At 43.0% G+C, this 23,684-nt stretch overlaps 1 protein-coding gene across 2 annotated transcripts in view; it reads left to right on the forward strand.

Annotated features, from left to right (window-relative positions):
- LOC135215555 (PHD finger protein 12-like) overlaps positions 1–23,684 on the forward strand; it is a 201,920-nt gene that overhangs the window by 21,546 nt on the left and 156,690 nt on the right. For both annotated transcript variants that reach the window (XM_064250396.1, XM_064250403.1), the window contains exons 2-4: positions 4,654–4,868; positions 5,358–5,427; positions 12,258–12,531. In XM_064250396.1, the coding sequence (XP_064106466.1) occupies positions 4,654–4,868; positions 5,358–5,427; positions 12,258–12,531 (559 nt within the window). The remainder of the gene's footprint in view (positions 1–4,653; positions 4,869–5,357; positions 5,428–12,257; positions 12,532–23,684) is intronic.

Genomic DNA, 23,684 nt, shown 5'->3' on the forward strand with positions numbered 1-23,684 from the left:
TCTTCAGTATCAACATGGGGTCTACTTTGAGTTGCCATGATGTTACTTGACAGCTTGATTCTCTCTCGCTCTTGCCATTCTCCTAGTAGTGTGGATAGTAAGGATTTTTATAGGCCCCTTGCTTCCTCTCTCAGAAGCAGGCAGTCATAAAGGTTTCTTTGCTAACATCCTTTCTTGGCCTGACTCCTAGAGCACCATGTTCCACCTCTTGTTTGAACAGAGGCAAAGGACTTTACTGAAAACCTCTCTGTGGCCATACAAGAAATAGATGAAGCATTTGACTATTGACATTAACATCTGCTTCTGATGGGGGCTTGTTTCTAGAAATTCTAGAACAATTGTTGGAGATAGGAGCAGACCCATCGTCGGTTGAGACTGATGAGGTTTAATATGTGTACATATTAATTTTAACGGTATGTTTGGTAGAAAAATAAATCTTGCCTTTCACAATAAAGGAAAATAATTTCAATGTTAAAGGAACAAGGTTATTGGTTATTCTTTCTAAAGACAAGCCTCCCATTGACATGAAAACTTTGAGAAGTTTCCTGTCCTTTTATCTGTTATTCACCAGTCATAAAGTTTTGGAGGGTAGAGGCCCAATATTGACTTTGCTCCTCTATAAACGGCTTCTTGCAGCTAATTCCTTGATGGATGGAGACAGTAGCATCAGTGTGTAACTTCATTTGAAAGGGTTAACATTCTAGTATATAGTAGTGGCTCAGGTTACAAAATTATTCCCTTCCGAAGCGACCTCCGTAACCTGATTTTTTTGTATCCAGAACTACAGTAGTACCTCGAGATACAAAATTAATCCGTTCCGAGGCGCCTTTCGTATCATGAGTTTTTCGTATCTTGGACCACATTTTACATGTAAAATGGCTAATCTGTTCCAAGCCCTCCAAAAACACCCCAGTAACTTTCATAATAAAGCTAAATTGACCTATAAACAATGAAATACTACAACAATTTGGACCATTCAATACCTAAATTAAGAATAAAAATGCAAAACCTATAAATAAAGTGTATATTAGTGTACAAGAAATATTATTACTGTAACGTAAAATGTGGAAGCTTACCTTTCGAGTGAGGCTATCTCCAAAAGTGGTGGCAGAGGAGGAGGAGGACAAACGGCAGATACGTACACTTAACTTTACGAAACACATAAAAAAATGTCAGAAAAACAAACTAAACTTTACAAAACACATTAACAAAACTGTAACACTTAACTTTACAAAAAACTTAAAATAAAATTTATTTTGCCTTTTTTTTATTTTTACATTTCTTTTTACTTTTTTATACTTTACGTAATTTCAATTTCTTCACCACCGAATGGATGCCAGTCTGTTTACGGAATTTTTTGAACCACCCATGAGAAGCCTTGAACTCTGGGGTTGCCGTTGATGTCCCCTCTCTGCTGTCGTCTTCGGCTTGGGCAATCAAATCGCCGAAAATAGCGCTGGCCTTCTGGCAGATTGCCGTCTCGGTTATCATATCGCCATCGATTTCTTTGTCCTCGATCCATACAAGAAGCAGCCTTTCCATTTCATTATGCACATGGCTCCTTTTGTTGGACAAAATAGTCACGCATTTGGAAGGTGTAGCTGCTTTGATGGCTTCCTTCTGCTTAAGAATGGTGCCTATCGTTGACGGATTTCGGCCGTATTCCTTAGCAATCACACTCAACCGCAAGCCAGCTTCATACTTTTTTTATTATCTCCATCTTTGTCTCCATAGAAAGCATTCTCTTTCTGTGAACTTCAGCAACTTTCTGGGGACCCATGACTATATGTACTGTACGTAATTAAGTTACATATGTAGTACGTATACTAATTAGGTTCTCACAACACGATAAAGTAGCACAACACAATCACTAACGAATTAACGATACTAAACGAAATAGTTGGACTGAATGAATGCCGCATGTGTACGATAAAGCTTCGGGTGCGAAGTGGCCGAGCGAAGGAACGCCACCACGTAAGATGCATGATGGGAGGGATGCTGTCCAATAGGAGAGAAGGATCTCATGGCTTGGCTAGCATCAGGAACCAATGGGAGAGCAGGAGGATGGTGGCGAGTCTACTAGAACTAAGATGGCGGCGCGCGGCGCGAGTTTCAAAATTGTTATCGGACGAATCTCGGACTTTCAGAAACCTTTCGTATCTTGAAAACTTTTCGTATGTATAGCAGTAAAATTTTTCGTGTCAGCTTTTGTATCTTGAGTTTTTCGTAAGTTGAGCTTTTCGTATCTCGAGGTACCACTGTACGTTTTACATGTAAATTGCCTAATTCGTTCCAAGCCGTACAAAAACACCACAGTAAATTTTATAATAATCCAAGCCCTACAAAAACACCACCGTAAATTTTATAATAAAGCTAAATTGACCAATAAACAATGAAATACAACAATTTAGACCTTTCAGTACATAACCTAACCGTTACTGTACCTGTAAATAAAGTGTATTAGTGTACAGGGTACAAGAAATACCGTATGTACATGTACGTACGTATGTAGTAAAATGTGGAACCTTACCATTCAAGTGAGTCGATGTCCGAACATGGCAACAGAGGAGGAGGACAAACGGCAGAAAATGTGGACACTTAACTTTATGAAGCACATTTAGAAATGGCAGAAAACATTAACACTAAACTTTACGAAACACATTAACAAATGGCATGAAACATTAACACTTCTTGATTATCTCCATCTTCGTCTCCATAGAAAGCATCCTCTTCTTTCCGTGAACTTCAGCAACATTTTTGGGATCCATGGGCTAATATCATAAGTAATTAAGTTCACACACATGACACGATAAAGTAACTTACAGTACAACAAAAGCGAAATCAGTAACGAATTTACATTAATGAACAAAATCTACGTGAACGAACAAATTCCACGTGTGTACGATAACGCTGCCAAAACGAAATGGTCGAGGAACTCCCTTATGTAGATGCATGATGGGATAGATGCTGACCAATAGGAGAGCAGGATCTTACGGCGGTAACTAGCATCTGGAACCAATGGGAGAGCAGTAGGATGGTGGCGAGTCTACTAAGTTGGCAGCGCGCGAGCTTTAAAATTGTTCTCGGCGGCCCCGGGCGAATCTTGGACTTTACAGTACACCCTTTCGCAACCTGAATTATTTTTGTACACAGAAGCAAAAAAATCTTCGTCTTTGTCCTCGTAACCTGGATTTTTTGTATGTAGGGGTATGACTGTACTGGGACTTTGAAGATGTTTACTTTTCAAGTTGTAATCCACGGTCTTCCAGGCTTCCAGGGCCACAGGTCTTCATTTCTGGTGCTGTTTGTTCTTACAAGAGGTACACAGTGCCAGGTTTTTGAGGTACCTAGATGTTTGGTTGATCATGGTTTTCTCCTCCACAGATATTAGAGACATTTCATTTGCCTCTTATACCTATTGTGATACCTGGGCCTAAATCGTCAATTGAGCCAAGCCAGGCCTGACTCCAGCAAATAAGACAATTTATCAGAGACCGGATCCAAATATACATCAATGTTTTTGGCAAGACCTATTTTTGAGTTAATATGAAGTTTCCATATTCTGTAAAAGGAATCCTAAAGGACCTTACCTGCCCAGAAAGTGTTGACAGGACTCACTAGGCCACCTGAACCCCTTGGAAAAGCCAGTTTTCATACTCTGTTCAGACTCTGACCTCTTTAGATGGAAATGAACTGACAGTTGTCTTTCTCAGATCAGCCAAATAGCCTCCCTGTCCTTCTCTCAGTAAGTTCTTAACAGAACTACATAGTTTGGTAGCGATGAGCCAAACATATGAAATGGGTTTCACGGTTTCCTTGTGCCTCAGTCTTATTGCTTTTTAACAGCACCTCAGAAGTAGTTTAGATCACCTATGTATATTTTATAAAGGGGTTAAGGCCATAAAAGGAATGGGGCTGACATAAGTTTTCTAGAGTTGAAGTTGTTATAACAACCCTACAGGCATCTGAGAATGTTTCCACCAAGGTTGTAGATGAGATGCTAGAAAATTCCAACACAGTGGCATATCTCTGGAACTAAAGTGTTACCAAATCTATGGTTATATATAAGTTAACCATGGAAATTCTGTTGCTGGCAGGTGATCTTAATATCACCCTAATCCCCTGATAAATCTCAAGGAAGTACAGATTGGTAGTCTGTATGCTAAGCATTGGTGGCTAAGTACTTCCAGTCAACAGGTCCCTGCACCCTAGAGTGTGGTTCATGCTTTGGGAGCAGTAGGGGACTACCATATTAGATCCATTTGCAACCAGCCACAATCATAAGTGTCCCCCTCCCGTTTCCCCTAATCAAGCCAGTTTTAGACAAACTGTGGCAGTCCTACAATATCTGAGACACTGTCAGCTCCACTTTGCCAGCAGCAAGCCTGGTTTCTGGACCTTGCCTGTTTGGTGTTCAACCCCCAAGTCCCTTTACAAAAAAATTTGTGTCTAATTCTCCTCACCACTTTTTTCTGTGCCAAGCTTTACAAATGGTAGTGGTTGAGTGTTTGGTGTGAAAAGGAAAGCTTTTAAATATTTGAAGTTACAGGAAACGTGTTTTTAGTGTATTACTGAAGAACATTAAAGTAAGTGGGGAAACATGAAGTGTTTCACAAGATAAAAATGTTTGATACAGTATTCTCTCTTCCTCAGCAAATTTTGGCCCTGACAGCACCGCCTGGTACCAGAGATCCTAACCGACAGCAAGGGACAACTACATCAGGAAATGGAAGAGAGGGCCTTGCTGCACATCCCTATTTTCGCCGTCCAGGTCGTGGGCATAATCACGATTCTTGCGATGCTTGTGGGGAAGGTGGCGACTTGATATGTTGTGATCTTTGCCCTGCTTCTTTTCACCTGACTTGCCAGTAAGACTTTTTTTTTTTTTTAATACAAATATGCAAATTGTTATATGTAATTGAAATGATTGTCCCTTTTTCAGGTTTTGAGTGAAAAAAAAAATTATTTGCTGTAATGTTTTGTAAAATTTATAATGTGGATTTTACAGAGCTCATTAAGTTTGGATGATTATGTACAGTATTAATATATTACCATTGTAATTGGCTCACAGTTTTATGCTTATTAGTTTTGTTTCATTTCAGTTCAGTTTGTTTTTAAATCACCTTTTAATGAAAGGTCAGGTATGGGGAAAACATTGCTAAAGAATCTTTCTAATTTTTTCATGTTTTATCCACAACTCAGATTTGTTCAAGTAAATGTTTCAGTGTTGTCAGCTTTGCCATTTCAAGGACTACTGTAATAAATAGATCTTGATTGAGGAATTAAGCATTTATAACTTATTAATTAGATTAGCTAGGATGAGTTCATGTAACATTATTTTTCTCCTTTTCTGCCAGTGATCCTCCACTTGATGAAAAAGATATACCCATGGGTCAGTGGGTCTGTCATCAGTGCAGATTAGGAGGGGTAAGCTTTTTATATTATAACATATATTTTTAGATACAACATATGCATACATAGTTATTTAGCTACTGTAGCATTAAAGAATATGACAAATAAGTTTTCTAAATCACTTTTCAGAGATCTCCCCTTTATAACTCAGGACTTGTGTTTTATTCAGAAGTTCATCTTGTATGTATATTAAATAATTAATAAAATTATATTTTGTCAAAGTGAACTCATACAGTAAATAATGTATAAATTGTATTTTGTTCATGAAACTTACCTGTCAGATATATATATAGCTGTATTTTTCCGAATCCGACAGAAATTTAAACACTTACGACACACGCAGTGGGAGTCAGGTGGTTAGTACCCATTCCCGCCGCTGGGAGGCGGGTATCAGGAATCATTCCCATTTTCTATTCATAATTTTTCTGTCGCCGGTGCTGAAAACACCTGTTTTCAGTACCTCCGTCTTAGGATTTTGGAAACTTCATTGCCGCTAAGTATCCTAATTGTCTTTTGATTTATTCACTTGGATTTGTGGCTAGGCATACGCTATCTTAAATTGATTTGAATTTGATTCATTTTTGCATAAAATATCTGAATCTAGTTAGGCTAGTTTCAGACGGGGTTGTCTGCAAAGATAGGGTGTGGCTACCGAAAGCTTCGGTAGATTCGCACTTGGTATGTACGAGGGGTATGGGTCTTGCTTCTTTGTTGAGATTTGTCATGTAAGGAGTGTGAGACTTTGTCTATTCCGTAAGGAAGACGTATGATTCGTATGTACGCAATTAATCAGTAAACATGTCTAATTCCGTAAGGAAGACGTATGATTCGTATATACGCAATTAATCAGTAACAAAAGTCAGGGTAGTGAACCTGCTAACCTTCCTGTAGACTTTATTTTGCATAACCCTGTAGTATGGCCTACGGGCTATGTATATGTCTACGAGAGGTGCTCGCTCTCCTTCATTGCTGTGAAGTGCTACTTCTGTAATTGTTACTCCTAACCCTGCAGTGTTGCCTTCGGGCCCTAAGCAGTGTCTGTAGAGAAATTGCCCTTTCTCTGATACTCCTTCGATTCGTAACTTAGAATCGAAAGTGCTTGCTTTAGAGAGTAAAAGTGAAGTGCAGAAGTGCAGTGATACCCCTTGTGTAGTGGAGGGTGCGTCAGATCGGCCTCGTTTCGCCTCTAGGCCGGGACCTCTGCTTGACTCCCAGAACGAGGGAGAGAGCATGTCGAAAGCCGAAGGAGGGTTACGAGGAACCCCCACCGATCTGGCGTGCCTTTCGGCAGTTTCTGATGAAATCCCCAGACTGCCTAAGTGCGTGCACAGTGCACGAATCCTGAAAGGATTGCTCCTCGTCCTCCGAAGCGTCCTCCCCGCACAGGGGTTGGAGCTTTCGGATGGACTCGCGCCCTCTAAATAGAAGCTTTATAGAAGAGGACGCTTCACGTCCTCTCTCTCTCGTTATGCGTTTCAGTGAGAAGTAAGAAGGCGAACGTCGCCTGAACTCGTGTCCGTCTTTCCACCGAGAAATACGTAAAAGAAGTCATAGTAGCAGTAAGCTTTTGAGAGCGGACGCCCAAGCCAGGGGCGCGCGGGTGCACGCCAAGCGCGCGCCAGTGGACGCCGAGCGTGCGCCGCCAGTGGACGCCGAGCGTGCGCGCCAGTGGACGCCGAGCGCGCTCCACCCCAAGGACGCCGAGCGCGCTCCAGTGGACGCCGAGCGCGCTCCAGTGGACGCCGAGCGTGCACCAGCGCACGCCAGTTTGTCGCCTGGCTGAACGTTTCTGTTGAACTCTTCAAGCTCTTGTTTCAGATTTGGGCTTAAAGAATTTTACCTCTACCTTCGATGATACCTTCTACCTCACCTGCAAAGAATGTGAAGTAGGCAGTGCTTCGGAGTAAGCTTAAAGTGAACAGACAACTTCTTCTTCGAAACCCAGCAAGACATCGGGTTCGTGATTCAAGAGGTCTCTGTCAATTAATATTGCTTTTCGCATAGGTGGATGGAGTTAAGGAAAGCTCAAGGGAAGTTCTCGTTTGCTCTACCGCAAGCCTTTGCCATTCTGCCAATAAATTTAAGTTGCCACTACCGCAGTCAAGACTTTGCGATAAGGCAGTTACGGGTTATAAAGGCTCGATGTCCTGCACGTCAGGACTCTCGGCAACGTTCAGTAGGATTCTTGCAAAGGCACTCATCAAAAGTACGCTCTTCAGGAAAGCGCAAGACAGGACTGCCTTTGCCATACTGCCAATAAATTTTAAGCTTTAGCAGGCATTAGTTGTGATACGGGAGAGGAAGCTGGTTGGAGAGTTTCTTCCTCTTCCCAGGATAATTTTGCCAGCTTTTTAGCCCATCTGAAAGGGCTTTTCAGATGATAGATTTTGTTAGTTCCTAGTCGGGACTACGCTGCCGAATTGAACATCGTCGTTCTACCTGACGTAAGCCCAGTCTCTTAACAGGATTCTTGCCCCTTCCCTCGTTTGAGACGGGAAATCGGAAAATAAAAATGCGCGACTTTCCTGGATTACGTTTTGTCAATTCAGTGACTTTCCCCCATTGACAATATACTATCGTTTTGTCAAGTAAGTGGGTATCCCCTCATTGACAAAATATCTCTTTGTCCCGTAAATGGGTTAGTTCTCATTGACAAACATCTCATTAACTTGATATTGCGTAAGCGAATAAGCTCTTATTGACAAGATTCGGAAGAGCTCTCATTCGTCATTCGCAGACTCGTACAAGAAATAGACTTGTAGACTACGTCAATGAACCCTTATGTCCAATAACATAAGAAGCTTGAGCTGACTGCTTCGATTCTCCTAAGTTTTGTTCATGAAACTTGCCTGTCAGATATGTATGTAGCTGTATTTCCGAATTCAGCTATATATATGTCTGCCATGTAAGTATGAACAAACTTTATTGTGATATAATTTCATATTTTGCCTTGCGTTATTTTATTTCTGGTTGGTTCAAGTCATATACGCTTGCTGTAGTTACCTCTTCGGATGGCAACCGAGAGGTCTATGGTCCATTTAAAGGACATTTAATCGTTACTCCCTGCAGCCTTCCAGGAGTTTCCGATTTATCTTTTACCGTTGTATGGTAGTGTTCTGACGACACAAACGCATTTCTATATATTTAGCGTTTTCTGTTTCGCTTAAATATACCAGCTTGAGAGTCTCTTTATGCTAAAAATAACGGACCTTTTTCTTCATAGAATAGGGTAGCTGGCAACCCAGGCATAAAGTTTAAGAGACGACGATGACGGACGATCGTAAGCTGCTGCTGTCACTGTCCTCTCCTCCAGTCCAAACGAGCCAGTACCAGCTCGTTCGCTGTCATGCGCGGTAGGTTACGTCTCTCTCTCCTGCGGGATTGACTGACTAACCGTATCCTGTGCTGGCAGTTACGTCTCTCTCCCTCTCTCCTGCGGGATTGACTGACTAACTGATCTCTGCCCTACAATCACGGACTTTAGCCTAAGATTGAGGGGATTTCTTACATGAATGAATAAACATTGCATTCGTTTGGCCTTAATATGTCCTACAGAGATATCTTACTCCTTTCGGTGCTCGTTACCGCACGGTATAGGACTACGAGTCTACCACAACATTGCACTATTATATGCTCTCTTGCTTAGGCAAAGCGCAGCCTTATTAGGGAAGTAAACATACTGTGTGAGGGAATGGATGAGCTTGCTGGGGACCATTTCCTTCCTAAAGAAGAAGTTTGTTTCCCTGAATAGACTGCAATTCAGACCTCTACAGTTTTTTCCTACCGGGAAACTGAAATTTTATTAAAGATCTAGAATGATTCTGAACATCTCTCGGTGCGTTAAGTATCTCTTGAGGTGATAGAAAGAAGTGCCGGACATCTGGAGAGGGTTTCAGATGTCCTGGATCATAATCTGAAAGAAGTGGAAGCAATTCAGTCGTCCCTCCAGTCCTCGAAACGAGTTTTTGGAACCATAATCCATATCAACTCTGATCTTCCACAGCTCTCTCATATCTTAGGAAGTATATCTCTCGGTCCCGGTTCGGGTTTACGAGAAAGAGCCTATTATAACAACAGGCGTAGAATGGAACGATCCTCTAGAGGTTCGTTACAGGATTGCAAAAGTCCGTACGAATCGTCTCGATCGAAGGCAGCAACTACTGACTTCCGAGTGGAATCTTTCTTTAGAAGTATGTTGAGAGTTGTGGAGACTTTAGGGACGTCCTTTTCATTCATCTCTTCGCTAGGTTGAGGACGAAGAGGCTTCTTCTTCTCTGCTCCCTTATTCTCGATCCGGGAGCGGTTAACATTAAACAATGCCATCCTATGATATTGAACGGGGATGGATGTTTAGACTCTTTTCCCCTTTTTCAATCGCTTAGGGAATGTAATAAGATGATTTATATCATCACAGGGAGCGACAATGACGCTAATCGCCCCATGTTGGCCTTCAAGATCTAGATTCACAGAGGTCACGTCCTTCCAAGGACCTTTTCCCGAGAGAGTCGGTCTCCTTTAACACGAAAGGTACCTATAAACCTCTCCGCTCTGAGTCTGACTACGTTCAGACTATCGAGATTTTGACAGCATAAGATTGCAGTCTTCCCTTTCCGTTTGAAGAATGGGATAAGCTGGCAGTCACAACTATTAAAGAATACGCAAATATGTTGTTGACGGCCTTTGGGCTCAGAGATTTGCTTCTGTCAAACAACAAAGCCCTTCACGATCTTTGAGTTCTGTGAAATCTCGAAACTCGCTCACCATCTACTTTTTGTCTCACCTGTTTTCTCGGAGTCAGACAACTCGTGCGAGATCAGGAGACATATAGTAGCCCTGAGTTTCTTGTTGACGAAGTCGGTTGCGTTTATACACCCCCGATGATCGTTTAACATGAGACCAGGTTGGACTGTCAGGCATTCGTCCTTCGGGACTGAATCGCCTTTTTGCTCCTCGCTCCTTTCTCCTGGCACCAGAAGCTCGAGTCAGGAGTGGCTCAGGAGTTGATTCGCTAACGACGTTGGGTTGCGTTGATACACCCCCCAAGGTTTGCTTAGCTTGAATCGCCCAGGCAGTCCAGACACTCATCCTTCAGCGAAGAATAGTGCTTTATGTTCTTCAGGGTACAGCCTTGCTGTCCTTGATTCGTCTGACTGGTCAACTGGTTGGTCACCGGACGTTAGTACAGACGAACTGACTGTGCATGTCCAGATCGAAGCTTTCAATATGGAACTTAGACATAGTCTGAAGTTCTTGATGTCAAAGCATTCGAACATCTCCTACCTGTTAACTTCTTGCATGTGATCAGGAAGGCATTTTTTCTAACCACCCTAGATACGACAAAGAGGGTTAGTGAGATTTTAAGCCATCGTCACAAGTTTTGGCTTTAGAGAACACAAGGCGGTGTGCTCTCTAAGCTTTTCGTTATGGCCTAAGAATGGAAACCCGTTTTGTCCTTGGGCCAGGAGCTTGGAAGCAAGGATGGCACAAGTTAGTGGGCAGGAGCCAGAGAGAGTCCTGTGCCCTGTCAGGTCTCTCAAGTTTTATCTACATAAAACTCAAGAAAGTCGAAGTCGTACGGACAATCTGCAGTGTTCCGAAAAGACCAGACTTGCCCATATCGAAGAACACCCTGGCTTTATTGTTAAGGAGTTCTTTCAAAAAAGCTCCTTCTTTGTGTTTGCACAAAGATTTGAAATCTTTTGATTTGAATGCTCACGAGGTGAGGGCGCGGCCTCGGAAGCATTTCAACAGAGCATGGCACTCCGCAACATCCTGAGTACCATGTTTTAGCGAAGCAACTCTGTGTTCAAATTCACACTCCCTGCGAGATGTGAAGATGGCATATGAGATCTGCTGCTCGCTAGGGCCATACGTGTCTGCAGGCACAATCTTGGGGGCAAGAAGTACCACTCATCCTATCCTGTAGAAAATGGTTAGGAAGAGCTCTTAATTTAGTAGTTGAGTCGCCGACAACGGTGACATCTTAACTCTTAAGCCTTAGTTAACACACCTTAACTTTGGCTAGGTGGGTCAGGTGGTGATATATATTTTTATATATATATTTATTTTACTTCTTAGCCCTCATGGTATGGTCAATATGGTCTAGTCACGTCGTGGTCTCGCCCCTGTTGACAGATCATCTGGAGTGCACCAGCTATATAGGTCTCTACCTCGCTGGCAACTCTAGTAGCACAAGCAGACTTACGCGGCAGTAACCACGAAGTCAGCTATGCTAACAGGTAAGGAATCAAGATATCAATTATCTGCATATATATGTTTCCTAAAATCTTCTATTCTGTCTACTCCCACCACCAAAGGTGGGATTCAGCTATATATATATCTGACAGGTAAGTTTCATGAACAAAATGATATTGTAATGATACAATTAAGTTTGTTCATACTTACCTGGCAGATATATATAATCAAGTACCCACCCACCTCCCCTCAGGAGACAGTGGAATAAAAATTATGAATAGAAAATGGGAATGATTCCTGATACCCGCCTCCCAGCGGCGGGAATGGGTACTAACCACCTGACTCCCACTGCGTGTGTCGTAAGTGTTTAAATTTCTGTCGGATTCGGAAAAATACAGCTATATATATATCTGCCAGGTAAGTATGAACAAACTTAATTGTATCATTACAATATCATTTTGTCAAAGTGAACTCGTTTAGTATTTATATAGTACCATACTCCAAAGAATATGTTCTTTCTTTGAAAGGTTCTATTAACTTGCTGATTAGTGTTGTCACATGTTAAAGTCTATTACCTCTCCTCTTCATACCTCTTTTTACTAAAACTACAGCAATCCCTGACCCTCATGGAAACATATTTTCCCTTACAGCCTGAAGATGATAGAACTTCTGTGTCAAGTGGGAAATCCAATAAAAGTTCGAAAGGAATTAAAAGAAAAGAAAAAGATGAGGAGAAGCCATCATCTTCGGTCCCTGGAAAATACGACCCAAACGAAAAAAGAGTATGTTCTGGTGGACGTGAGTTTGAGATCTCTGATTCACCACTCTTTACACTTATTAAGGCTGCAGCTTCTGTGAATCCAAAGCAGTTTACTCTTCCATATGAGATGACTCTACCTGTTTATTTTCCTGGCGAGCCTAAAAGTAAGTAGTTTTAGTTGCAGAACTTTAATGGTATAAGGTTTCAAAGGGAAACAGATCTAAAAGAAGAATTTTTTTTGCAATACGTACTTGAAGTGTATTAGTCATAAAGTCTTTATGTGCATACTTAAATCTAATTATTCAGAAATAAATAACTTTATTTCTGGGCCTATCCTGTGTCATCCCGTGAAATGTTCCATAGCACTCATTACTAAGGTATAAATATTGCTAAATATACAAGAGAAAAAAGCTATATGGTTATGCCAGAGTTTCCTGGCTCGCTCACCCTTATTAAGGGTGTCGGTATGGAAACTGGGGCATGTAAAACCACTATCAGAGGTCTCCTACCAATTAGTCTCTTCCTTTCTCAATATCCCCTGTTCTACAGAGGAGCCGTTCCAGGCCATCTACCGCCCGCTACTGCTACTACTAGTGTTCCGTCCGCAATTCCTTTTATAGCACTGTTTACGTCTAGACGTGTGCGTGCGATTTTGAGAATTCTTCCCTTTGTTTTTGGATAGTAACGATGTCTGAGCATCAGGAATCCATTGGATCTAAGTTGAGTACTGCAATTAATAAATTTCAACTTTTTAGGGTAGCGATGTTAATTTTAAGTATGTTAGGCGTTGTTATTTAGTGGGAGCCTGCATGCGCCGCTCCCGAGGGAGCCATTTCGTGCATCGCTACCCGCAAATTTAATTGGTCTTCCATACTAATTATAGTCGCCTTATCTGGATAGATTAGCAGTTACTCAGAATTTAAGAGCATATTTATTCCTATCCTGACGTTATATAATAGTTTTCTGAACGCGAGAGTCGTACTAGCCTTTCACTCGAGCCGCGTGGTCTCGGAAGGTAGCCTAGATCTGGGATTCCTATTATCCTTCCCCTTCGGCTGTCTTCCCAACTAATTCGTTGGTTGGGCGGCGTAGCCACCCCTCCATTTTTCCCGTATGTTAGTCTCATAAATAAGAGACTACCCCACCAGGTTGAATTTCAAGTGATTGGCTTTGGCCCTGGTCGTGACCTACACACGATGGTCCGTGAGCCACCCTAGCCTACCTGGCCAATTGCGATTACAAAGTCCGATTAGGCGGGTTAGGCTAGCTGCTCAGAGCCTCCCTGGCTGACCTCCCCAGATCGTTCCGATTTTGCGAAGGTTAAGCCAGCCTTTGAGAGGACTCGTCCCTTTTCTCCCCTACCCTTTCCCTGCCCCCTCTCGCGTCAGGACTATTTGTATTACATGCATTATCATTTATACTGCATTGATTTGTTGTTTTTGCGTGTTTTGCATGTTTTAGTTGGCCTATAGGCCTTCTGTCTCTGTTATCGGTTGGCTCACAACTTCTCGGGGGGTTGTCCCACGTGGCCGGTTGTTGTGACCAACGGATCGCGAGTGGGCCACCCCGCTAGCCATCCTCCCTCCCCCTGAACCCACCTCGGTGGGGTGATGCAACTCTCCTAACGCTACCCCATGTAGCTGACCCGAGTCTTTCACACATTTGGGGGGGAGGGTAGGGGTATAGTCGGGGGGATGGTTCACCGCGCTACGCTCAGTGTGGATGGTACGGGAGGTGCCTACCCTGGCGAGCCTTGGCTGGCCACCTGGCTCGTTGGGACGGTGTACGCCATGTGCCACCGCGTTCTTGCATTCCCTATCCGCAGTCCCTTATCCCCACACCTATCCTCCCGCCCCAGCGGGACCGGGATCCCGACTAACAGTTCGTAACTGTTATAATTATAATAGCTACGATTCCTTATATGATCAGATTCAGGCCTAGGTTCGCCTAATTTCCCTGATCCTATCCCATGAAGTTGGACCCGGAAGTAGAAGGATACTATGAAGGAAGTAGGGACTGCGCATGGAATGGACGATAACGTACAGAGCAATTATACACGCATGTTTGAGATTATAGTAGTTTTAATTACTTTAAGCGTAATTTAAGCTTAATTTAAGCATGCTTTGGGTACGTTTACTACGACGGGCATATCTACCCCGCCGGGTATTCAGACCCGAAGCACCATGTTCTTAATCCCTAGCTCCTCTCCCGGGTTCCAACCTTCTTGTTTCTACCTCCGTCCCGCACTCCGGTGGGGGACGGACAGTAGGCTAAGAAAAACGATCCTAGCTTACTAGGACTTGCTTCTCCAGCGCCAGCGGAGTCAGGTCAGGTTCATCCTTCCCTTGCTCTGTTTGTACCAAGCCTATTCCTTTAGATTCATGACAAGAACAAATAACTAGGGCTTGGAGCTAGTGGTATGCAAGAATTGATAAAATCCTAGTAGTAGACACGCATTCCGCCGGAGTCAACTCCGGTGGCAGTAGAGATGCGAGACATGCCCCGCCGGATACATCTCTGACAGGTCTATGTAGTGATACTCATGTATCAATTAAATTACAGATGGTACGTTGCCTGGAGACGGCATGCACGGCCATGCTTCAAGAGCCGTGCGGGCATGTGGTTTGCCGCTCGCATGCCGGTTGTGCGGTCCTTGTGGACTCCTTGCTGGTGTGGCACCCGGAGGGGTGCGAGGTCTGTTATGCTTTAGTGAGAGATCTCACTTCTGAGTCGGTACGTACCATTCTCCTAATGATACAATGAGAAATATAATGAATAAAATTCATATGGATACATACTAGACTAAGTAATTTAGTATCTAGGTTAGATCGTGATGTAACTATCTCTTACAGACCCCACAAGCTGTCAAGGATTCGACGTTGGCAACCCTCAAGGTCTGGGTTGGAGGATTTGGCAGGAACGTCAAGTCCAAGCAGCCCTACATGCTGTCTGAGGAGCTGGCCTCGCTTATTTGCCCTAATGCCAAGAGGTCGGCAGCTGTAGCGGTGGACTTGGCGGCCCCTATCATCGCCAGGATCTGAGAGGAGACCCAGGCCCTGCCGGAGGACCCGGAAGGTTTTGGCCAAGAAGTTCTAGGAGAGGTGGCAGCCATGAACTTGGACCGGGAGCCCATGGTTGTCGACAACCAGGGCGAAGGTAAGGATGCAGGTGAGGCAGGTAGTACACGGGCTAAAGTCCTGTCCTTTAGCCCGTCTCAATCTTCTACTTCTTCCTTCCAGGGATTCACCGGTGAGCCCAAGACTGTTAGGGACAAGTTGGGCTCGGTGATCCCTAAGTCAAGCCCACTAGGGACATTATGATGGCCATTAAGAAGTCCCTACCAAAGGCTAAGCCTACATCAAACCGCGCCAGCAAGTCATCGGCTCCCAAACCGGTGGCGGGCTTGGCAAGAGCTACTCCCCCGCAACAGGGGTCGAGAGCAAGAGGTCCTAAAGCCAGACCTCAGGAACCTGTCTTCGACCCGGCGGTTTTCTCCACCCTGCTGATGCAGCAAATGGGGGACTTGGTGCAAACCAAGTTCCAGGAGATTTCATCTCAACTGGCCTCTAGCCTCGAGACGTCGGGACAGTCGATTCAGTCCCTGACTGAAAGGCTAAGAAACTAGGAGTCCTTGATGGTGGGACTCCAGGAAAACTTGATGGCAGGACAGCTCCAGCCCATGCATGCACAGCAACCCCTGGCAATGCCGGACTCGTCGAAGCTGCTGCCTTTCAAGAATAACAACCCTTGGAGGCCAGCAGCATACGCTCCGTTCTCGGAGGGTATGCTGACGATTGAAGGCTGTGGAACCCGGCCAGTAGAGGATTTCGAATTCTACCCGCCGGGTCTCCAGTTTCCCTTCATGGGCTATGCCAGACTGACGGAGGAGAGGCTAATAAGAGAGGATAAGGTCCCGAAGGAAACAGTTATCTTCCCTAGGGACCAGGCCCAATTAGCCTGGGTCCGGACCTTAATGGAATGGGAATGTGTCAACACAAAGTTGACACCCCATAAGAGCCCCTTCACAATGTTCATGGTGAGTGATAACGCTCCTACCCCGTGCATCTCAAAAGTGGCAGAGTTGACACTGCAAGCGGCCACGGAGGCAGAACCAATGCCACAACTCCGGGAGACAGACTTGCCTTCCCTGCTGCTCCCTGGAGGCATGGAATGTTGGGTAGATGCTCCAGCAACCTTTTCTGTGGGTAAGCTCAGCCCAGACTGCGCAACCACACAGTTTAGCGAACGCCTACCTAGGCTTCCAGAAGCCATGGTAAAGGCCGAGTACGAGGCGAGGTGCAGGCTGAGCAGGTCCATCAATTCCGCCACCATGACAGAAATGACTTCCTTGGTATACGCGGATGAACCGCTTTTCAAAATCCTAACGAAGTCATTTCTTCACACCATACAGTGCGGTCTATACGATTTTGCGGTGGCTAGGAGGAACTGCAGGAAGCACATCTTGGCGGATGCTTCCACCAGGCATGAGCCAAACAGGCTCATCAAATCCTTGATCTGGGGCCCAAAACTGTTCCCGGAGACCATCGTAAACGAGGTCCTCGGGGAAGCAGCCCGAGTCAACCAGAGTTTAAGAATACGCTGGGGACTCATCACCAAGAGGAAGTTTGAATCCTCCGGAGCACATCCTAAGGGCAAAAAGAGGGCAAGGAAGTTCCAACCCTTCCACACCAACCAACCTCAAGCTGTGGTACAGGCTGTCCCTGTAACCCAGCTGAACCAACCCTCTACCTTGAAGGGCCAACCCCAACAGCAATTCGTGCTACTGAGCCAACCCCAGCAGCCCCAGAGCACGGCCACCTTTACCGCCTCCCCAGCTTTCAACGCTACCTTTGAAACCCAAGGGGTGTTTCAAGGGTACAACAGGTTTGCCAGAGGTAGCCGAGCCAGAGGAGCTTTCCGGCACAGGGCTGGCGGAAGAGCCTCCGCCCGAGGCAGTGGCTTCCTGGGAAACCGGGGTAGTCGGCCATCTGCTAACCAGTGAGATTCCCCAGGTAGGAGGGAGGCTGTACCTCTTTCGGAACCATTGGAGGTTCAGCAATTGGGCCCACAGTATTGTGTCAAAAGGTCTGGGATGGATTTGGAAAGAAGCTTTTACCAAAAGCCAGCGGCGGACTTAATAGAGTATACCCAAGACCTTCTTCAAAAGAAGGCAGTGATAGAAGTCAGACACTTGAAATTTCAAGGGCACTTGTTCAGCGTTCCAAAGAAAGACTCAAACAAGCCCAGAATAATCCTAGACTTGTCCCATCTAAACTCATACATTCATTGCGACAAGTTCCGTATGCTAACCGTCTCGCAGGTGCGGACCTTACTTCCCCATGGGGCCGTCACCACCTCTATAGATCTTACAGATGCCTATTATCATGTTCCGGTAGCAAGACACTTCCGGCCCTTCCTAGGCTTCAGACTAGGCAATCGGGCCTATGCTTTCAAAGTGATGCCATTCGGGCTCAACATAGCGCCCAGAATAATCACAAAAATAGCAGAGACAGTAGTGCAGGAATTAAGATCTCAGGGGGTAATGCTAGTAGCCTACCTAGACGATTGGCTGATCTGGGCCACAGACGCCGAAGAATGCCGCGAAGCAACAGACAAAGTGATAAGTTTTCTGGAATACTTTGGATTCCAGATAAACAGAAACAAAACCCTGCTGACTCCGGCACCACGCTTTCAGTGGTTAGGAATACAATGGGACCTGAACTCATACCAATTATCAATCCCGCCGGTGAAGCGCAGGGAGATAGCAAGACAGTTCCTCAAAGGCAAACAGACGTCTTGGCGGAACCAAGAAAGAATCTTAGGTTCACTCCAATTCGCGTGAGTAACGGACGTTCTATTAAAAGCCAAACTAAAGGATATAAACCGGATCTGGCGGACCAGAGCCAACATGAAATCTCGGGACAAAGTTTCCCGGATTCCGCCGATATTACGAAAGAGACTTCGTCCCTGGACAGAAGTCAAGAACCTGGTGAAATCAGTACCATTACAGTTCCCTCCACCAGCCCTAGTGGTCCACACGGACGCCTCCCTAAGCGGCTGGGGAGGATACTCCCAACACGAAAAAGTACAAGGGTCATGGTCGATAACATTCCGCCAGCTCCATATCAATGTACTGGAAGCCATGGCAGTATTTCTAACCCTGAAGAGAATCCACATCAAACTAGTATTAGACAGTGCAGTGATAGTCCACTGCATAAACAGAGGAGGTTCCAAGTCGAGCCACATAAATCATGTGGTGATTGCGATCTTCTCTTTGGCAGCAAAGAACCAGTGGTGCTTGTCAGCTACTCACCTGGCAGGAGTAAGGAATGTGGTGGCAGACGCATTGTGAAGGACAACTCCGCTGGAATCGGAATGGTCCTTAGACAAAAAATCATTCAATTGGATCTGCCATCAGGTGCCAGGGCTTCAAGTAGACCTTTTTGCCACAGAATCCAACCACAAGCTGCAATGTTATGTGGCCCCTAATCTGGAACCTCTGGCTTATGCCACAGACGCTATGGCAATAGATTGAAAGTCCTGAACAAACTCAGATCTTTCAAAGGGCGGATCGCGCTAGTAGCTCCCAACTGGCCCAAGAGCAATTGGTTCCTGCTACTGGTGGAATTGGGACTCCGGCCCCGGCAGATCCCCAACTCAAGACTGACGCAGTTAGTACAAACGCGGACTGTGTCCACTTCCTCAGGAATTCAGAATGCCCTAACTTTATGGACCTCATGAAGTTTGCGGCGCAGAAGGATGCTAACATTGATCCCCTGAACACCCTATTCCTGGAATCAGACAAACGAGAGTCTACACTGCGTCAATATGATTCAGCAGTTAAGAAGCTAGCCACCTTTCTAAAAGACTCAAAGGTTCAGACGATGACTACGAATCTGGCAGTTACCTTTTTTAGAACCCTATTCGAAAAAGGCCTAGCAGCTAGTACTATTACTACAACCAAATCTGCCTTAAAGAAAATATTCCAATTTGGATTTAATATTAATCTGACAGATTCGTATTTCTCATCTATCCCCAGAGCTTGTGCTAGACTAAGACCAGTGAATAGACCTCAAACGGTCTCCTGGTTTTTAAATGATGTACTTAATCTAGCTTCAGACACTGTCAACGAATCATGCCCTTATATAACCCTTCTCAGGAAAACATTATTCTTAGTAAGTCTGGCTTCAGGAGCCAGAATATCTGAGCTGTCGGCCCTTTCTAGAGAACCAAATCACATTGATTTCTTCCCATCTGGAGAAGTTCTGATTTTACCAGATCGCAAATTCTTGGCTAAGAACGAGGATTCACAAAATAGATGGTCCCCATGGAAGATTGTCCCACTTCCACAGGATCTATCTCTATGTCCAGTAAACACGCTGAGATCCTATCTAAACAGAACTTCCAAAAAGTCTTCAGGCCCTTTATTTATTAGAGAGAATGGTGGAACCATCTCCCTAAAAGCAATCAGACAACAAATTCTGTATTTTATCAAACAAGCCAATCCGGAATCAATTCCGCATGTGCATGATATCAGAGCAGTAGCTACCTCAGTTAATTACTTTCATCACATGACTTTCGTTGATCTTAAAAAAATATACGGGCTGGAAATCACCAACAGTATTTAAACGCCACTACCTAAAATCCTTAGAGGCCCTTAAATACCCGGCACTGGCAGCAGGGAACGTGGTTTCCCCTAACACAGCCTAGCCATGGTAAATAACTAGTCTTAATAGCCTATATCTCTTTTTAGTTCTTTCTCTCATACCTGCCTCGCTAGTGTTCTTATCCTTTACCTTGGTTGTTCACCTGGATTGCACAATTGACCTTGGTTTTCACTTGGATCGCACATTGGATTTACTCCTGTATTGTACATATTGATATTGTCTGTACATATAAATATCCTGTATTTGGGTGTTGGATTTAATCTGAACTTACCAGAATTTTGATTGTATATCTTTATATTTGTTTATTAGGGTAAGGACAGTAGAATTATGGAAATTATTAAGATTACTGTAATATTAAGAAACTTTATTAACCCTCTTACGCCCATTGGACGTAATAAACGTCGAGAAAATTGTCTCCCGTGTGCCAATTGGACGTATTAAACGTCAACATAAAAAAGTTTTTTAAAAATTCGCGAAAAAATTCTAATAGGCCTACCAGCCGAAAACTTTTGAATCACGCGCCTTGGGGGATGCTGGGAGCTCACGGATCAAGGCGTTGTTTTGTTTACAATCATTACGCAGGCACGCAAGCGCAAATTTCTTTCTTATCGCACTAAAAAGTATCAGTGACACATCTTGGAAATTATTTCGTCACTTTGATATAATTTTTGCACCATTTTAAATTAGCCGTTACATGGAGTATTATATATGAAAATGTGTGCAATTTCATGTAGAATACAACAAAAAATACTCATGATTGTAGCTTTTATCAGTTTTGAAATATTTTCATATAAATAATGATAAGTGCCAAATTTTCAACCTTCGGTCAACTTTGACTACCGAAATGGTCGAAAAACGCAATTGTAAGCTAAAACTCTTATATTCTAGTAATATTCAATCATTTACCTTCATTTTGCAACAAATTGGATGCCTCTAGCACAATATTTCAATTTATGGTGAATTTATGAAAAAACTTTTTCCTTACATCTGCGCGGTAACTCTTCCGATAAATTTTTTCGTGCGATTGTCCTAATGTTTGCACCATTTTAAATTTGCCGTTACATAAAGTTTTATATATGGAAATGTGTGCAATTTTATGCACAATACAACTAAAGACAATCCATGGTTGTAGCTTTTATCAGTTTTGAAATATTTCATATAAATAACGATAAGTGCCAAAATTTCAACCTTCGGTCAAATTTGACTACCGAAATGGTAGAAAAACTCTTATATTCTAGTAATTTTCAATCATTTACCTTCATTTTGCAACAAATTGGAAGTCTCTAGCACAATATATCAATTTATGGTGAATTTATGAAAAAAAAAAAACATTTTCCTTACATCTGCGTAACTCTTCCGAAAAAAATCAGACATTTTTTCGTGCGATTGTCATAATGTTTGCACCATTTTAAATTAGCCGTTACATAAAGTTTTATATATGAAAATGTGCGCAATTTCATATAGAATACAGCGAAAAATAATTGAAGGTTATAGCTTTTCTCATTTTCGAAATATTTGCATATAAATCACGATAAATAGAAATATTGTGCTAGAGACGTACAATTTGTTGCAAAATGAAGGTAAATGATTGAATATTACTAGAATATAAGAGTTTTAGCTTACAATTGCATTTTTCGACCATTTCGGTAGAGTCAAAGTTGACCGAAGGTTGAAAATTTGGCAATTGTAAGCTAAAACTCTTACAGTCTAGTAATATTTAGTCATTTATCTTCATTTTGCAACAAATTGGAAGTCTCTAGCACAATATTTAGATTTATGGTGAATTAAAAAAAAAAAACTTTCCTTCCCTCCGCGCGCGGATTCTCCGCCGCAAATCTCCGAAATGCGTACGCCGCATTCTCGTTATATTTGCTCCGTTTCATATTAGGCGTTTCCTAGAGTTTTATATATGAAAATGTGCACAATTTCATTTAGAATACAGCAAAAATTAATTGAAGGTTGTAGCTTTGCTCATTTTCGAAATATTTGTATATAAAAAAAATATGTAAAAAAAATTCGACATTCGGTCAACTTTAACTCGTCCGAAATGGTCAAAAACTGCAATTGTAAGCTAAAACTCTTACAGTATAGTAATATTCAATCATTTATCTTCATTTTGAAACAAATTGGAAGTCTCTAGAACAATATTTAGATTTATGGTGAATTTTTGAAAAAAAAAAAATTTATACGTCCGCGAGTTACGAATTCATGCATCATTTTGTGATAATATTTACTTTGTGTTGCTTTGATCGTTTTACAATGTGTTATATACCAAAATAATCGCAATTTAGTGTACAATACAACGAAAAAAATTAACTTGTTAGCTTTAACAGTTTTGCTCACAGCGCGATTTGAATACAATTATATATGAAATTTTGTTTTCGCGCTATCATATATTGCATTATTTATGTTGGATAATGATATTTTTTTTTCATTTCTGATGGTTGCATACTAAATTTCAGGCAATGACAAAAAAAGGAGCCAAAAATGAACTCTTAATCTTGAAAACTAAGAGGGTTAAAGTACTGTAGAATTAATTACAATTATTTAATTTTTTCCTTCCAGTAACTTATTTACACTAGTTTACCAAGCTGGTGGGGCCAATTGTTACTATTTCACAGGACGACACAGGTTAGGCCCAGAAAAGGGATTTTTGACAAAGGAAAAATCTATTTCTGGGCAGTGACCTGTGTCGCCCAATGAAACCCACCCCTCTATCTTCCTCACCCTATCTGGCCCGAGCTTGGGTGCTATTCACAGGAATGGCTGACGGGACGCTAGTAGTAGCAGTAGCGGGCGGTAGATGGCCAGGAACGGCTCCTTTGTAGAACGGGGGATATTGAGAAAGGAAGAGACTAATTGGCAGGAGACCTCTGATAGTGGTTTTACACGCCCCAGTTTCCATACCGACACCCTTAATAAGGGTGAGCGAGCCAGGAAACTTTGGCATAACCATATAGCTTTTTTCTCTTGTATATTTAGCAATATTTATACCTTAAAGATGGGTGCTATAGGAACATTTCACTGGGCGACACAGGTCACTGCCCAGAAATAGATTTTTCCTTTGTCAAAATCCCTTTTTTGAAGTACAGTGCTTTGTCAAAAACAAGGTTAATCCCTGTCTAAAGCTGGAATTGGTCAAAAACTTTGTAACAAGGTAGTTGACCAGATGGTTGACATGTGGAGGTAGAGGGTGAGTTAGGAGACACTCTCACTCACCAACTATTACCTTTACATTTCCTGTGTCTGCTGGATTAAGAAGAAAAGACTCTGGTTTGTATATCTAGGACTGCAAACTAGCACTTGTTACATAAGAGACATACTCCTTAGGTAGGAGGTCATCTGACTGGAGTTGAAAGCTATTACAGAAATGCCATAATCCAGCATTTTGGATTTTGGGGATGTTTTTTGAACTGGCAAGAATCATGGTTGGGTTCTTTCTTGTTTGCTGAACATGGGTCAACAGGTGGTCTCTTATCAGATCTGATGTTAGTTTAAGGTCTCATGGGAAGAAGGATCCAGTGAACCCTCTGTTTCGTAGGGGACATGTACCAATGGCCCCCCTCCCATTTTTAATTACGCAAGTTACTCAGTATTTACATAGCTATAGTTTCTGTTATTTCGCAGCAGTATAGATTCAAATTTCATGG

The sequence above is a fragment of the Macrobrachium nipponense genome, chromosome 19, assembly GCF_015104395.2.
Source record: "Macrobrachium nipponense isolate FS-2020 chromosome 19, ASM1510439v2, whole genome shotgun sequence".
In the NCBI taxonomy this organism is placed as follows: domain Eukaryota; kingdom Metazoa; phylum Arthropoda; class Malacostraca; order Decapoda; family Palaemonidae; genus Macrobrachium; species Macrobrachium nipponense.